The 17,700-nt window shown below is 50.6% G+C and overlaps 1 protein-coding gene and 1 non-coding gene across 2 annotated transcripts in view; one reads left to right on the top strand and one right to left on the bottom strand.

The window, feature by feature from the left end:
• POLG (polymerase (DNA directed), gamma) overlaps positions 1-10,621 on the bottom strand; it is a 19,730-nt gene extending 9,109 nt beyond the window's left edge. The window contains exons 1-9 of the mRNA XM_006885172.1: positions 10,002-10,621; positions 7,133-7,328; positions 4,083-4,247; positions 3,827-3,973; positions 3,626-3,705; positions 2,658-2,840; positions 2,303-2,457; positions 2,044-2,170; positions 1,036-1,272 (exon numbers count right to left, since the gene is read on the bottom strand). Coding sequence (XP_006885234.1) covers positions 1,036-1,272; positions 2,044-2,170; positions 2,303-2,457; positions 2,658-2,840; positions 3,626-3,705; positions 3,827-3,973; positions 4,083-4,247; positions 7,133-7,328; positions 10,002-10,621 — 1,910 coding nt within the window. The remainder of the gene's footprint in view (positions 1-1,035; positions 1,273-2,043; positions 2,171-2,302; positions 2,458-2,657; positions 2,841-3,625; positions 3,706-3,826; positions 3,974-4,082; positions 4,248-7,132; positions 7,329-10,001) is intronic.
• A 1,261-nt stretch (positions 10,622-11,882) lies between these two features.
• On the top strand, positions 11,883-11,955 carry TRNAR-UCG. The gene has a single exon. It is a non-coding gene; the product is annotated as a tRNA-Arg (tRNA).
• The last annotated feature ends 5,745 nt before the right edge of the window (positions 11,956-17,700 follow it).

Genomic DNA, 17,700 nt, shown 5'->3' with positions numbered 1-17,700 from the left:
GAAAGGAATTGGCAGATACAGAAGAATTTAATGAAATAGCATTTGAGCCAGAGCCTATGGTGATGAAGGCATAAGTTCAAGCTGCTTTGAAGGAAATAGCAAAAAATAAGGCCCCAGGAATAGATGGTATACCAATTGAAGTATACCAGATAACAGATGTTGCCCTGGATGTGCTCACCAAGTTGTGCCAAGAAATCTGGAGAATAACCACTGCCTCTGAAAACCAGCTCGAGAGTCAGCTATGAGTCAATTCCAACTCAGTGGCACACAACCACCACCACCCTGGACCAGGCAGCTCATTGGTGGGCTCCAAAAGCCTCAGAATCAGCCCTGAACGCCCCTGGCCACATCCACTCTGCTCTGTAGACTAGGATCCATAAACCCAAAGTGACGCAGCACACAGGGCCCAGCAGTGGTCTGAGGTCGCCTGGTCATCCAACAAGTTTCTCAGATCAGCATACCCCAAGGGATGGCCTCCTCGGGAGAAGTGCAGAAGCAGAGCAGGGACAGGTCAGGCTCAGTGCCCGAATGGGTCACTTCTGCCTGCTCACCCAGCCTATGTCTCCCAGGAACAAGACCACCCTGATTCCTCCTTTCCAATGACCCCTCAGTGTCTCGGGGTGCCCTGCAAGAGCCAGAACTTGACCCTCGGCCACTACAAATGCCAGTGCTTCTCATTAACCTGCCCATCAAAACTGGTGGTGTAGCAAGTCCATTAAGACATTTATCTTTATTCCATTAACTGTAAAATGGGGGCATTACTATCCTACTGCTGGTAGCTGCTTAAGGAATGAAGAAGGCAAGCACCACAAAATGCATCTGGCACACAGTTAAACTAAAAAAAGAAAGCAAACAGGCTTCATCTCCCCTGCCATGTCTGTGGGGCCCCCTGCACGGTCCCGGGAACACAGGTGTGCTGCTGGCCTAAACAGGGCCCCAGGCCTCTGAGCGCCCACCCCAGCCCCTCACTCAGCTCTGAGAACCAGAAGGAAGAACTGCCAGGGAAAGCCCTCACCTCCATGGCCCAAGCCTCACCTGTAGGGACAGGCCACCTCGGCTGTCGCTAAGGTCTCATCCACTGGCTCCCTGACCAGGTTGTCCCGCCGCCCGGGCACCAGGTAGCCCCAGCCGTGCGTCTCTGAGTAGTGCAGTGGGAAGCCGTCCCAGGTCAGTGCCATCAGTTTGGGGGTGACTCGCATCTGCAGGCTAAGGAGGCTGGGGCCTGGGGTCCACGCAGGGTCATCCAGCCTGGGGCAGAGCTTCCGGTACCACCTGTGCCCCATAAGAAAGCAGAGTCACAAGGCAGCAGGGGACAGTGCAGTGAGACGACCAGGAACGCTCTCTCTCCACCACAGCAGGCTGCACCCACCCTGCAAGGACCCAGTGCTTCCTCACCATGCCCAGCTCTGGGGGCTCTGGCCAAGACTGGAATCCTCACAGAAGATGCAAATGGCCCCCAGCAGACCACCACCCTGCTGTGGTCGGTCACACGCCAAGGCCTGCTGAGCACCATCCTTCACACTCTGAGGATGAGTGAGGCAAGCAAGGGGCCAGGGACTCATTCCGGAGGGGATCATTCTGCAGCTCATGGAAGGGGTAAACTCAACATCTGCAGTTCACCTGCCCTTATTTCCTCATCTGCTCCTTGTAAGGAGCTGCACTGCCAAGCTAAAGGTACTTGGTTCAAATCTGCAGGAGAAAGATGGGCAATCTCCTCCCATGTGACTTATTGCCCCTGAAAATCTGCTGAAGAGCCAGCTATGGGTCAGTCCCGCCTTGATGGTACTGAACAGCTCCCCTTACGAGGCTCAAGTCAAGTGCAACCTCCTCAAAGCAGCCTTCCCTGGCTTTGCCAGCAGGAGGCTCTGTCTGCACACTGCCCTCTCCACGTCTCACTGCTGACTTGAACACCTGCTGCCCTGACTGGAGGGAAGCAGCTGCGTCAAAGACACAGCCCCATTCCTGTCAGTACCCCGAGTTCTGTGAAGGAAGCACACACACCTGCTGCTGGAGCAGCCAGTGTGGGGCGCAAGGTGGGCTCACCCGGGGTGTCCAGGCAGGTGCTGGGGCCGCTTGGGCAGGAGCTCCACGGTCTCCTTCAGCTGCTGCAGGCAGGCCCGGGCCGCAGAATCACGCTCACACTCCTCCTCCTCAGTCAGGGGGCCAAGGTCTGCGAGGGGCCAGAGTGGAGAGGATGCTCAGGAATGAAGGGAAGACTCCCGAAGCACCTGCCCTCAGCCTGCTCACCCCCAGAAGACCTGCCAGCAATTACCCTGCCCCACCTCCCACCTGTGCTCCCCACCTTCCTGATCCTTGGGGTCCCCAGAGGCCCCAGTCCCCTCGATGGGCAACTTGCTGGCTTCGGCCACCTCCTTCTTCTTCACCTTCTTTGCCTTCTTCTGCTTAAATTCTTGCACGTCCCACTCCAGGTCCCAGAGCCAGGGGTCCTCTTTGTACCTACAGAGCCAGTCCACCACCAGAGAGCTCAGGCCAAGACAAAGGCCAGGCCTACTATCCTCCAGGACCCCAAACCAACACCCAGGTCTGGCTACCCATGTGCGGTGAGTGAACACCCCATGGCTTGGGTCAAGCACACCATGGTCCTCAAAGTAACATCCCTTCTCTTGAGCACCTGAAAGAGTTGCTGGGCAGATTACCTCTCTCCTGTGAGCAGCTGGCAGGCATCGTTGGCCAGGTCCATCAGTGACTTCTTCATCTCCCGCTGGAGCTCCTCATAGGTGCTGTGTGTCTCCATCAAGTAGCGATCCCAGTTGTGGTTGACGGGTAGGTAGGAGACTCCCATCTCCAGCATGCCAGCCAGAGTCACTGGGTGGGGACATCTGGGGACAAACCCCAGGGCCTACCGTCAGTGGTCACAAGAGGCAAGACTGCCCCAACCTCTGAGCTAGTTTGGCAAGCCTCAACCCAACTGCCATGGCCCAGCTCTGAAGTCAGCCAGCCAGGGGTTTATACTGCAGCTCTCCCGCTCCCCAGCATGGACTCTGAGCACGTCACTCCAGACCTCTGAACCTCAGTTCCTTCATCTATAAAATGGAAATAATGTTCTTCCTTAGCTCAGTTTCTTAGTGCTGCTATAAACAAAAAGGCGTGCCAAGATGAAAATGGCTCGTGCCAAGTAACAACACTACACCTGGCACCACGCTGATAACCACGCCCACGCAAACATCCCCAAGGGGGTGGTGACGGTAGGAATAGGTCATGTTTCACAGGTGAGAACACCAAGGCTCAGAGAAACCAAGCAACTAGTCCAAGGTAAACCACGTAGGGCATGGTGGTCAAGATATGATCAAAGTGTGGTTGATGCCACATCTCAGCGCTCGTGAGACTGATCATTCATTAATAAACACAAGCAGGATGGATGGAAGCCCATGACTCAGGGCCTGGGTACAGAGAACAGGGAACGTGCTTAATAAGCTAGACCTGCGTGTGAAGCAAGCCCTCTCCTCTATGGCCTCAGTGGAAACCCAGAGTCCACACACAGACAAAGTGAGCCTTCATTCCTTCAGCTCAGAAAAGGTAAGGCACCCATCATAAGAACCTGATGACAGGGCCTGGCCGCTGCAACCCTCTCACCCTCGGGGATTCCCTCTGGGCCTCCCCTCACCTCTCCAGGAAGAGCGGCAGCTGCTGCTGGAAAACCTCATAAGTGGCCCACACGTCCTGGGCACAGTACTTCATCAGCTCCTGGCACGGGATGACAGAAAGGCGCTGGGTGTGCAGCCCCCCCCCCAGGTCTCAGTGTCAGGCTTGGCTGCTGCCCCGCCCCAAACAAGCTGACACTCCAGTCTGCTCATGGGCCCCATACCTGGAAGTTCTCACGGACATCCTTCATGCTGCCCTTGACAAACAGCTCTCGGGGCTCCTTCTCTAGGGGCTGCCCGCCCACATACAGGCTGTGTACGTCCACAAGGTTGTTGACACTGCTGATGTCCAGCCAGTCCCAGGACGAGATCTGCCGATGAGGGTAAGGGGCCGAGCAGATGAGCTTGCTCTTGGGCCCGAGAGGCAGGCTGGGCAGGGGCCGCACTGCCCGCTCCTGCCCACCCACCGAGTGCTCTCACCGCGGGGCCCCTGGCTTTGTTCTGGGACTTCTTGCCTCTCTGTGTGAGGTGCTGGGCCTTGTGCCTGCCCTGCTTGGCTGCCATCCACAGGCTGCGCTGGAAGCCGCTCATCCCCGAGATGGCCATGTGCATGCTCATCGTGTCCAGGAAGCGCATGCGGGAGCCCTGAGGGAGAGGAGGGGCAGTGGCTGAGGGGCTACCCCCAAACCCAGCTCAGCTCCCCACACACCCACATCACCCTGCAGTAAGAAATATCGGGCTCCACGCATGAGCATGCCTACTCCTCCCTTGTAAAAAGGGCTTGCCTTCTCAAATCCCAAAACCACTCCTGAAGGCACAGGCCTGGCCCAATTTCAACCCACAAGTCTTTGCCAGTGTCCAGGAACAGACCTGAGGGGCAACCCAGGGACGTGGCCAAGGTAGGGCCTTCAAAGACATCAGGCCTGGCCTCCAGCCCCAGCCCCAATCCTGCCCCTCAGTGGCTGTGTGACCCAGGGCAAGTCAGCAGGGCCAGCAAGAGCCTCACCACCACAAGCTACACTGCCAGCTGGAAACCAACGTGTTCTCAGCCGCCCCACCTGTCTCACAGAGCTGTTGTGAAGATCCAACGAGAAAGCACTTTTCTTAACACTAAAAGCTACTGTTAACACATGCCAGAAACAGCTGAGTGTTTACCACAGACAGCACTGTTCAAATCCGAACAATCCTGAGGTGGTGGTGGTTATGTGCCATCAAATCAAGTACAACTCATAGTGACCCTATGAACAAGAGATCAGAACCCTGTCCCGTCCTGTGCCATCCTCATCCTCTCTGACACACTTGAGCCCACTGATGCTCTCACTGGGTTAATCCACCTTGTTGAGGGTCGTCCCCTTTCACCGACCTCCCACCTTTCTAAGCATAATGACCCTCTCCTAGAACAGCCTCTCCTAGCAACATCCCAACGTACAAGAGATGGAGCTTTTACCACTTTTGCCTCCAAAGAGCACTTTGCTTGCTCTTTTCTCAGGATATATTTTGTTCTCAGGATATATAGTTTGTTATTTTGACAGTATATAAAATATTCAGCTATTTAAAACTTTTTACAAACAAAAAGAACAAAGATGCCACTTTGAGGGCTAAGGTATACTCTATCCAAGCTGTGGTATTTTCAATCACTTCACATGCATGTGATAGCTGGAAGATGAATAAAGAAGACCAATGCAGAACTGATGTATTTCAATGACAGTGCTGGTGAAGAATACCAAATATATCATGAATTGCCAGGAGAACAAATAAATTTATCTTGGAAGAAGCATAGCCCAACTGCTCCTTAGAAGTGAGAATGATGAGGTATCATTTTGCATACTTAGGACATGTCACCAGAAGGGACGAGTACCTAGAGGTCGTCTCACTTGGTAAGGTAGAAGATAATGAGAAAAACAAAAAAGGAAACCCCTCAACAAGATGGACTGACACAGTGACGGCAAAACTGAGCTCAGACAGCAACACCATGCGGCAGGTGCAGCACTGAGCGGGGCTTCACTCTGCTGAATGGGGAGTCACTCTGAGCTAGAACTGATTCAAGGGCATCTAACAACAGCCAACAAGGAGCACACAACCCCGGGACGTGAAGGTGCTCACACCATCAGGATGTGAGCCTCGGCTGTGGGGCTCAGTCCCCAAAGGCCCACAGCAAGTGATAAAATGCCGCCTAGAGGGGAGCTCTGGTGGCCTAGTGGCAAAAAGCTGCACTGTAATCACAGAGGTGCACGGTTCAAATCCACCAGATGCTCTGCTGGAGAAGGAGGGACAATCTCCTCCTGTACCAGTCAGATCTGATTTGATGGTGCACACACACAAAAAAATAATTTAAAAAAAGAACCACTATCACTTTAAAAATGCCTCCTAAAGATAAAGTAACTCTCCATTCTGACACACGGCAACCTTACAGGACGAAGCAGAACTGGCCCACGTTTTTCAAGGCCATAACCTTCCTGGGGGTTTTGAACTGCCAGCCTTTTCAATTGCACCCGAGGGCTTTAACCACTGTGTCACCATGGCTCTTGGACTCACAGGTGTTGCTCTTGTTGTTGTGTGCCTTAGAGTAAGAACCAAAGTCAAACTGGACTCAAAGGTGGTGGTGGTTGTTATTATGTACTGTCGAGTCACCTGCAACTCATAACGACCTTATGCAGAATAGCTCTGAACGCTGCCCTACCCTGAGCCAGTCTTACTGTCTCTGACACATCTACCTCTATTACTCCAGTTACTGTATCAATCCATCTCATCCAGAGTCTTTCTCTCCTGCACTGTCCCTCCATCCTTCTGAGTATGATGTCCTTCTCCAAGGACTAGCTACTCCTGGCAACATGCCCCAAGTATGTGAGACAAGCTTCAAAATCCTAGCCTCCAAGGAGCAGCTTGATTTCACCCTCTCCACAAGAGATCTGTTTGTTCTCTTGGCAGTCCATTTTATGTTCAACACTCTTCTCTAGCACCACAACTCAAAGACATTGATTCATCTTCTACTACCCTTAGTCACTGTCCAACTCTCTGATACACAGCAAGTAACTGTAAAGACCATGGCCTGGATCATGTGCACCTTAGTCTCTAGACTAACATCACTGCTCTTTAGCACTCTGGAAAGGTCCCTGGCAGCAGATTTCCCTACTCTGGGACAAAACCCAGGTAGGTATCCTGCACCAGGTAAGCCCAGGGACAGACTAACTAAGCCAAGAGGCACGAAGCCTGGGAACAGGATGCCCTACAGCTGCTGCAAAAGGGATGGGAGACTGGGCAGAAAAAACAACGTTGGGAGCTCTGTGGCCTAGTGGCAAGAAGTTGCACTGCAATTCCAGAGGTACATGGTTCAAATCCACCAGATGCTCTGCCAGGGAAGGAGGGACAATCTCCTCCTGTACCAGTCAGATCCGATTTGACGGTGTGTATACACATACACACACACACACAAATTTTTTTTTAAAAAAAGCAACGTCTTCCCCTGCCCCTGAGGTCAGGGTCCCAAGCTGACCCCACATCAGGTGCAAAGACGGCCCCAGGATGCTTACCTGAATCAGGTACTGCTCCCTGATGTGGGCTCGGTCAAAGGACACATTGTGCCCCACCACTAGCTGCTCCTGCCCTGTCCGCTGGCTGGTGCTGCTGGCACTGGCAGGGATTTCCAGGGGGATGAGGTCAGCCGGCGATAGCCGGCTGGTCCAGGAGTAACGCTCTTCCACCAGCCGCCGGCTGCACCAAGAATACCTAAGAGGCAAGAGGCACGCAAGCTCATCATGAAGGCATTAATTAAACTTCCACTCCACAACCCACCACACACTTAAGCCACACACTAGACCCCACACTAGCAGCTGGGACACAAAGAGGCTGAGGGGTGCTCCGAACCCTCACCAAGCTAAGTGAGCTGCAAGGGAAATGAGTTACAAAAGCTTCTACACTTCCTAGCATCTACCAATGAAAATGGAACCATGTGCCACAGTGCTGGGTATCCCATGAAGACCCTCTAGCCAGGGCCACCATGGCGTGTGGTAGATGGAGCCAGGATGCACCCAGCCTAGACTCAGCTCTCCAAAGTCTATGAGTACAAAACAAGAGGTTGACAATGCTAGACAAGGGCTAGACAACTGAACCCAAGTAGGAATTTGTTTTTTAATTAGAAGTGGAAAGACAATGGCAAATACTACACACACACATACAAGAAGAACCATCTGACACCAAAAAGATCTGTGAAGGACAAAAAAACAAGTCACACATCTTGAAGGAAGTGCTGTGACTCTCCTAGCAAACCACCCTGAGTGAGAGACCAGGGGAAGTGGCAAAGTGGAGCTGAGGCACAAGAACATGCTGGGGCGGGGGGAACAGGGAGTGGGGAGCAGCCAGCTCAGCCTTCACCCAGGGAGAACCACAGGCTGAACTGAAATGGCTGCTGAGGAAAAGGCTGCAACAAGCCAGCAAGTATTCCAGGAGGTCAAGGTCCACTCAGCATCGAGAGGAGGCCATATGTGTGGACTCCAGAGCTGTAAAGGCAATTCGTGCAGCCCCCACGAAGGAGAGGGAGCTCACCCATCTCTACAGGTTCCTTTCGTTGGGGGGTGAGGGGGTGAGCCAAAAATTACCAAAAGAAACCAAACACCAAAACCAAAAAAATCTTTCTGGTTTAAACCTACAAAATTAAACTTTAATCTTGGGACCACGCTCAGAGTTCAAGTTGAATGTCCCTATACCCCCACTTTCAATCTAGCAAGTTAAAAATCCAAAGAAAAAAGGCAGAAGAATACCCACTAGCTGAGGACATTGTGATGACAGGGACCTTAGGTGCAAGTTAAATAACACTGGTGTCAAGGTACAGATCATGTGTGAAGCCATCTTAACTATAAACTTATTTGTAACCAAAACACAATTACTTCTGGTCAATTTAAGTTAGAATCAATGCCATTAATACTTGTAGCTCTCTTGTGACTCTCAGACCAATACTGATGGCCTATGCAATGTTCTAGCCAGGTGTCTGAGAGCACTTACAACACCCTTGGGGGCCTGTCCTGCGGCTCAGGGCTCTCCACGGCTTCCCTTCCCAGAGGACAGGTTGGCCTGGCTAGGTACTTAATGCAATGCTTCCAAATGGGGGGACATGCCCGATGAATGTGGACTATCCACAAGGGCACCATATGGCCTCCCACTACTCATCACGGACTCTCAACGAGGAAGGTCCCATCGTCAGCACAAGCCTAAAAAATGACTAGCACCTCCAGGTAAAGCAAGAAAAGCCCTCAGCACCACCTGCGGGATGCAGTGAGGGTGGAATGAGGGAGACAGGAAAAATAAAGGCAAGAAGATAAAAACTGAGGACATCAGGGAAACTGGCCAAAAATGACCAACAGGCCAAAAAAGAAGTCTTTTCTGTAACCAGGTTCCTCATTTTCTTGCTGCCACTGAGGCCCATTTCATTTTCTCAAATGATGGCCAATATCCCCTCCAATTCTGCCTATCTAATGTCACATTTTAAGTAGTGTGATACTCATTGTAACTGGAATGAAATCAATGAGGAAGCATCTAGCTTTGCTCTATCGGGTCATCAATGCCTACCTTATTATCTATTTAGCCATGTTTTCACCACTCTCAACTGCATATTTAACATTTCCCAGCTTTCTTTACAAAGATGTGCCTTCCAATAGGAATAAAGGAGCTGCCAACATTTCGCTGGCCATGCCTGAAAGGATTAAGGTTGTAAATAGTATCTTAGTCCTGGAATGAAGAATAAAAAATGGGAAAGAGGTTTAGAACTTTGTTGCTCCTGGGCTTTACTGCATCTTCCATAGAACTGTCAACAGTTTGAAAAAGAAACTTGGGGTTGCATTTAGAAAGTTATTTAAAAGGACACAGACTGGATAGATCTGCTTGGGACCAAAGCACCTGCCTGGGAGGCTGGGTGATCATTCTCCTCCTCCAGGAGGTATCTGGAAACATCGAGGGGACCAGAGCTGGCATTTTAGGGGTGAGGCTGGGTAGGGCTGCTGTGTGGTATTGCTTAAGACAATCTCACAAAAAAGTTTCTTCTGCTCAAAATAACCAACAGGGCTCCCAAGGAGAATCTGTTCAAATGTCTTTTCAGAGATACTCTGTACGAAACCATAGGGGAAGAGGATAATTCACAGTGTTCTCACGTGACCTCCCTGTCGGTCCCCAGTACCACACTCCACTGTGACTGTCCACGGAGCTCTGGTCACTACTTGGCCTGGTGTCTGTCTACTCTACTAGGACAGCACGATGACAGCAGGGGCCAAGCCCGCTTTGCTCAGCACTACCCCCAGCACGGAGATGCACACCTGGCACACAGCAGCAGCGCAGTAAATATGCAATGGAGCAAACCAGTTAGCTGGACCCCACACACATGCCACAGCCCCCCACGGGCGCCCCACTTACCAGGCCGAGGGGGACAGGGCCACCGCCAATGTGGGGCAAGTTCCCTCGGCCAAGCAGACCTCCACGTCGAACACCAGGGCCCGCTCCTCGGGGATGGCCACGGGTTCGGCCTCCCCCGCGGGGCCGTACCGGGTCCAGCCCTCCGCCCAGGCCCAGCTCGGGGGCTGCGGGGGCAGCTGGGCCTGCAACAGCGAGTTGGCCGCCTCCAGGTAGGGGAGGCTCTGCTTCTGGGCCAGGAGGCGGAAGTGCTGGTCCAGGTCGCCCCCGTAGAGGGGCGGCAGGCACAGCTCCACGTCGGGCAGGGACGCGGCCGGCTGGTCCCAGAGACCGTGCCTCCGCAGGTGCTCGACGCTGCGGCGCACCGCGGCCTCGCCGGGCGCCCGCCCGCCGGCCCCGAAGATCTGCTCGTGCAGCCCCCTCGACAGCATCTGGATGTGCAGCGGGTTGCGGCGCGGCGGCCCGCGCTCCGAGGAGGGCGACGCTGGCTGCGGCCGCGGCGGCAGCTGCCCTTCGCTGGAGGCGGGGGCGGCGGAGCTGGAGGAGCCCCAACGCCCGGGAGCTGGGCCCGGCCCGGGCCCGACGGCGGCGGTGGCCACCTTCTTCCAGAGCAGGCGGCTCATGATGGGTGCAGGGAGCCCCCCGCTGGGCGTCAGGACCCCTGGCTTTGGCCTCCAGCTTGGCTGCTTTTTACAGGCTGAATGCCGTGGAGGGAGACACGTCCTGTCTCAGCTTCGCTGTCAGTGTCACGGGGCTGACCATGCCTGCCTCCTGCCCCCAAATCCTAAAGGAGACAGGGACACAGAGAATTTTATTACAATTGCACGTGCTGTGTCAGGGACCAGACAGCTCTGGACTCACTGCTCGCCAGCTCTGGGTTAGGAGCGTTAGGGACATTTTTACACCCTTGGGAAATAGCGTTACCCCTTACTGAGGAAACAGAGATTATTCTACTTGGGGAAACTGCATGCAGTGGTTAAGAGCACAGGCTCTGGAGTAGGACAACAAGGGTTTGAATCCCAGTTCAGCTCTTACAAGCTGTGTGACCTTGGGCAAATTCCTTAGGCCCCCATATCTCAGTCTGTAAAATGGGATTACAGGTTCTACTAGGTACAGAGGATGCTGTTTGATACGGGGCGAGAAGTCGCACGACCGGACTCGGCAAACGGTGCTTTACTATTAGAGCAAATGCCACAGCCCGAGGGGCTGACACAGGTGTCCGCTCCGGGATTCGAACCTGCACGCTGCACCGGTCGCCCCCCGGGGACCCCCACCCATGCCCTGGCCATGGCTCGGCGGGCCAAGGTCGCCCTGCATGAGGGGCCGGCCGCGACCGCCGCGCGCCCGCCCGCTGGTGCCCGGTGGCCGCTGCGCGGTGCGCCCTGGGACGAGCCGCCGCCCTGTTCATGGGCCTCGCTCCCTGACGGGAGGGAGGGGCCGCGCCGCCGCTCAGCGACCCGGCCTCCCCCGCACCAAACCCACTGGAAACCTCGGTTTGCCCTGTGCCTCCCGGTCTGCGGTTGCCCGGACCCCACTGCGACGCAACGGGCCCCTCTGCGTAGCGAATGCAGCCTCGAGGGTGGCCTGTGGCCTCGACCAGACCGGCCCACCTCGCTGGAAACCGCAACTTCCCGTCCGTGCCCCGGTCGGTCCCGCGGCTACCCGAGAGGCAAGCGGGAGACTCCCGGCGCGACCAATAGGAAGGCTGCAAATGGGCCGATCCGCTCTCGGGGAGAGGAGGGGAACTTCCGGGTGAGCCCTCCGCGCAGCATGCTAGGAAGCAAGGGCCAACCTCCCCTACTCAGGAAGGAAGTGGGTTGGTCCTAAGCAAGCTAGTGGGCGGTAATACTCTTTAGGCAGTCTAAAAGAAGGTATTTGCTAAGTGGCCGCGTGGCCTAATGGATAAGGCGTCTGACTTCGGATCAGAAGATTGCAGGTTCGAGTCCTGCCGCGGTCGCTTAGAGGAAGAGGATGTCTTTTTGGTTTGGGGCCACGGAGAAAGCGTATTAGGACAGAATTAACACTCTGGTTTCTTCTCCCGCGGAACCTTAGGGAACGCCTGGGTTTGCGGAAGTAACGGGCTTTCTCAGCACGATCCTGCTGGGAGGTGGCAGGCTGGTTCCCCGAACGCACGTGGAAGAAGTGAAGACTGACAGGTTCCAATGGGGAACTCCAGAATGTTGATTAACACTAGGAACTCGATTGCTATTGGCCTCCCATGTTACTCCACGCAGCCTGGCCATTCTGGGGGATAAAAATGGGTTCTGGATAAAAATGACTGCATCGGTATGTGGCACTGCTGTTGGGGACAAAGTCACAGGCACATGGCTGAGGGTTTGCCCAGCCACTCAGTGTGCCAGGACACAACGCCCCCCTTCTCGGAGCTGAATTGAGAAAGTGACTTGGGATTTTTCTGGAGTGGCGTTGATGAGGTCCCCTAAGGAACCTTCCTCGGGTTAGAAGGGCAGACGGACGAAGGCTTGCAAAAGAAGCACTGAGCGTTGACATTCTCCTTATCTTTTTTTTTAAGTAGGAAATATTTTTAACAAACTTTTAAAGTATCTTTTGTACAGACACAAACACCATATGTTGTAGTTTGTTTTAAAAAGAAAGACAAAATTGACTCAAAACGTGCCATTTTATTGCCAGTGCTTTTCGCGCAACCTTGTACCTGTGACTTTGTCCCCAACGGTAGTCACACATTTAATAGAAATATAGTTGTTCCCATTTTTTCAAAGGCGTGGTTTATGCTCATCTCTGCTTCAGAATAACAGTAATGGTTACTAGACTGCTAGGTGGTAAAACAGCACACAAGTTATTATGTCACCTATTCGCTCTTTTAAAAATCTCGATCTTTTGGGTTTTCTTCAGAACTCTGTTTTGTACTTATTTATAATTATTAGTGAAGGCGTCTATGGCACAAAACCCCAAAGCGTCCTTTACCTAATGAATGGCACTTCCAGAGGTGACACTTGGTGGGCTTGCTGGGCGTCCTGTGGAGAAAGGCTGTTCCCTGGGGTCCAGTCCCAAGGGATGTCATCAAAGTGTCTGCTCCTCTACTAAGGTTACCTCATACTAGTCTGATGTCCTCACCTGGCTTTTAATTTTCAGCAAGGACAAGGTTGATACTGGTTCCTACTGACAGAGGGTGTTAACAGCATTCCTCTTCCAGCTAAACCCTGTTTCCAGACTTTTCAGAGTGGGGTTTCTTCTACCCTTCACCTTTTCTGTTCCTACTGGTAATGCCTGAGAGGCCAGGTACCTTTCCCACAATTCCTTGCGCCTCTCCCCACCCACAAAGCAAAAACCAAAGTTCTAGGAATTCTTGTCCCACCCACCCAAAGGAGTCTCTGCTGGAGTAAGCAGTTAAGTGCTTGACTGGTAATCTACAGGACAAGGCTTTGAGTTCAACCTCACCCTTAGAGGCTCCTTAGAAGCAGGACCTCGTGATCTACCTCCAAAAACCCAGCCATTTAAAACCCTGTGGAGCACAGTTCTGCTCTATGCATAGGCTTGCTATGAACTGGAATAGATTTACCAGTTTTCTTCGGTCCTAATCAAAACAGAGTACTTTCCTGGAAGTATTTCAACTATAAATGTTGTTTTGTTTTATTTCTTTAATCTCTTTACGTGTCAATTAAATTAATCCTCATATCAACCTTGGGAGAGAGGTACTGTTATTATTCTCTCTCAGTGATAAGGAAACAGAGGCAAAGTTGAAAAAGCAGTAGAAGTGGGATTTGAACTCAGGGGCAGAGTTATAAGACCAAAGCTCTCAGTCACTGAAAAACCAAATAAAATAGCTGTAGTTGAGGCAACTGTTTGACTCGTGGCAGCCCATGTGTGCCAGGACAGGCCTGTGCTCATGGCTTTCAATGGTTAAAATTTTTTATATAAGTAGATCATCAACCCCTCCTTCTAAGGAGACCCAGGAGGAATGAAAACCTTTTAGTTAGCAGCCAAAGAAAATCAACGGCACCAAGGGAGCTTCTCACGGGTCTGGCAGGGTGAGAACCTCAACTCTAAAGCTGCAGGCTGGGTGTTAAGGATGCAGGTATATGTGGGCCTGAGAACTACTACTGATTGCAGGGCCCTGAGTGATACCTACCTCCTCCACACTCCCTCTCCTGAGCTCCTTTAAAAAAAAAAAGAAGAAAATTGGCTTGCTTACAAAGTTCTTATATGTTGTGTTTCACACTATTTTTCATTCACATTGTGTTTCATACAATCATTATCATACATATGTTTTATTAATCACCATTGGGCCTACGCCATCATTACCCTGTCTTTTCACCTAGATCCTTCCCATTTCCTTCAAATACAGGAGCAAGGATTTTAAAACTCCATCTCACTTACTTTTAGCATGTTGTCAGGAGAGGCCAGTATTTGGAGAAGGATATTATGCTTGGAAGGGTACAGGGTCAGTCCAAGAGAGGAAGACTCTGGCTGTGCTAGATTGACACAGTGACTGTGGCAATGGGGTCAAGTGTGTCAGAGACAGTGAGGAGACTCGGAATAGACAAGGTTCAGAGCTGTAGTTCATAGAGTTACAATGAGTCATAATTGGCTCGATAACACATAACAATTTCCAAATGGTAGCTGCAGCCAAGAAATCAAAAGACATGTTGCATTAGGAAAATCTACTGTCAACAATTTCTGAAGGTGAGAAGAACTGTAAACACTTGCTGCAGAGAATCAAGGACTGCAGTCTTCAATATGGATCTCAACATCAAGAAAACAAAAGTCCTCACCACTGGAACAATAGGCAACATTATGATACATAAAGAAACAATTGAAATTTCAATTATTCCATCTTGCTTGGATCCACAGTTAACACCACAGTTAGCTACAACACAGCAGCCAGGAGATCAGGAAACATAGCACTGGGAAAGTCTGCTGACAGGGATCTCTCCAAAGTCCTGAAGAGCAATGATGTCATTTTAAAGACTAAGGTGCACCTGATTCAAGCCACAGTCTTCCCAGTCACGTGCTATGCATCTTAGAACTGTACAATGAATAAAGATGACAGGAGAAGAATTGATATATTTAAGTTGTTGTGGTGAAGAAGAGTGTGACTGTCCCATGGACTGCCAAAAGGTATGTCTTGGAGAAGGTGCAACCAGAATGTTCTCTGGAGGCAAAGATGGTGAAGTTTTGTCTCACAAATTTGAACATGTGTTAGAAGAGGCTATTCCATGGAAAGTAATGCCATGCTTGGAAAAGTGAAAGGTTGGTGAAAGAGAGGATGACCTCCAATGAGATGGATTTATAGTGTTTGTGGCAATGGATTGAAATGTGTCAATACGAAGGGGGCAGGATAGGATAGAGTGTAGATCTAATGTTCATACAGTTGTTTTGAGTCATACTCTACTCAGTGACATTTAACAACAACAATTGCCAAGAATCTCTTTAATGTACTAAAGAGCAATGATGTCAGTTTAAAGGCCAAGGTACACCTAATCCAAGCCATCATATTTCCAATTGCTTCCCAGGTATTTGAAAGTTGAAAACTTATTAAAGAAGACCAAAGAAGAAGCAATACCATTGAAGTGGGGGCGTTGGCAAAGAGTATTGAATATTCCATGGACTACTAAAAGAACAAACAAATCTTTCTTGAAGGAAGTGCCCCTAGGGCGCTCCTTCACATACTTTTGGCATGTTGTCCTTGGGGAAAAAGACATCACACTGGGAAAGGTGGAGGGTCATTGAAGGAGTGGAATGTAGATGATTGACATGGTGACCTTGACATTGGATTTAAGTATGGCAGAGGTAGTGAGGATGGAGTAGGCTAGGGCAAGGTTTTGGTCTGTTGTTCAGAACAATGCTGTGATTGGTAGTTGACTACACAGCACTTAATAACAGCCGCCAGATGAACCTCACAAAGTGCTGTAGAGAGCCGTCTCTGCATCCTCTCAATAACCTCTTAAAGTCGACACTGCTTCTTTTTTTACAGAGGGAGAAACACTCCGGCCCCACAGGGTCAGCTAAGGGCCAGTTCTGGCTCGATGGTCAACGACATGAGAACCATAGTGGACACTAAATACAACAATAAACACAGCACACTGACATGGCCTCTTAGGAAGGAAAAACCATTCCCCAAAGGGATTTTAACCACAGGTCTGCTGTCGTCGTTCGATGCCGTCAGCTCCGGCTCATAGGGCCCCCATGTACATCTGAAGGCAGCATGGTTCTGTCCTGTGCCATCCTTACCATCTTCACGGTGCCGACCCTGCTGCCGCAGTCGTTGTGTCAAACCATCCTGTGGAGGGTCCACCTCCGTTTTACCGTCCTTCCGCTGTACCACGCATGCTGTCTTTCGCCAGGGACTGATGACATATCCACAGTGTATGAGAGATGGAATCTTACCATCCTTGCTTCTAAGGAGTGACAGATTTTGTTTGTTCTGCTGGCAGTCCAGGGGGTGTCCAATATCCTTCTCCAGCGTCATAATTCAAAGGCATTGATTCTTCAGTTTTCCTTATTCATTGCCCAACTTTCACAAGCATATGAGGCAATCAAAAATATCAAAGTAAGAGTCAAGTGAGGTGATTTGAAATACCAATCCAGGGGAGAGGCAACCCAGGGAAGAGGGGAGAAAAGTGCAACAATGAGTGAATGGAAATCCAAAGTCTCTGTAAATTTTCATTGACATTAATATTAAATTTTTAAAATTCTAAAAAAAAAAAAAAGGAAAGAAAAAGAAATACCAACCCAAAGGCCAGGTGGCCCTTATTTTTCAATGTGACATCTTTGCTCACTAAAGTACTTCAAAGGGTCAGATTTGCCTGTTGCAATATGTTGTTTAATTTGTTTTTTGGTTGTTGTTTTGTTTTGTTTTGTATTTACTGCTGCTGCTTTCTTGAGCATTGATTGTGGATCCAAATAAAATTAAACCCTTGACAACTTCAAAGTCTTCTCAGTTTATCATATTGCTTCTTGGTTCAGTAATGAGAGGGGCTTTTTAAAACATTGAAGTATAATTCATACTGAAGGCTTTCATCATCATCATTAAGCATTTCATGTCTTCATTTTCTGCAAACAAATTTAGAGAATGTGTCACTTGTATCTTGCAAGTGGTTAATGAGTCTTCCTCCGAATTTGATACCACATTCTTTTTCAGCTTTTGGGATTATTAGCTCAGGTATAGGGACAGCACAGGAGAGGAGGACTCTGGATGAGATGGATGGATACAGTGACTGGGGTAATGAGGGTGGATGTGTCAGAGGCAATAAGGTGGCACAGGATAAAGCAGGGTTTAGGGCTGTTGTACATGGGGTCACTATGAGTGGCAGGCAACTCAAAGGCACATAACAATAACAATAATAGTGCCTTATTGACAAAGGTATCAAATATACTGTCTTCGAGTTTGTTCCAAATCATAGCTAACTCCTATCAGGTTTCCAAGACTGTGAATAATAACAGGAGAGTGCCATTATGAATCATAATAACGGGCAATTGCCCATCTTTCTTCCTTGAGGGGTCTGGTGAATTTGAATCACTGAATCACCTTGAGTTAGCAGAGCTCCAATCACAGGTATAGGGGTTGGGTTTTGCAACACTCTTTAGAGGACACAGTTCAATTTATAACAGGACCTCAAGAGCACTGTTGTTGTTGTTGTTGTTGTTATGTGCCGTCGAGTCGTTTGCGACTCATAGCAACCCTATGTACAACAGCCCTAAACCCTGCTCTATCCTGTGCCAA

This window comes from Elephantulus edwardii, unplaced genomic scaffold (genome assembly GCF_000299155.1).
Source record: "Elephantulus edwardii isolate Elephantulus edwardi_28Jun2011 unplaced genomic scaffold, EleEdw1.0 scaffold00041, whole genome shotgun sequence".
NCBI classification, from domain to species: domain Eukaryota; kingdom Metazoa; phylum Chordata; class Mammalia; order Macroscelidea; family Macroscelididae; genus Elephantulus; species Elephantulus edwardii.
The sequence above is the reverse complement of the archived record's forward strand: the minus strand, read 5'-3'. Positions and strand labels throughout refer to the sequence as shown.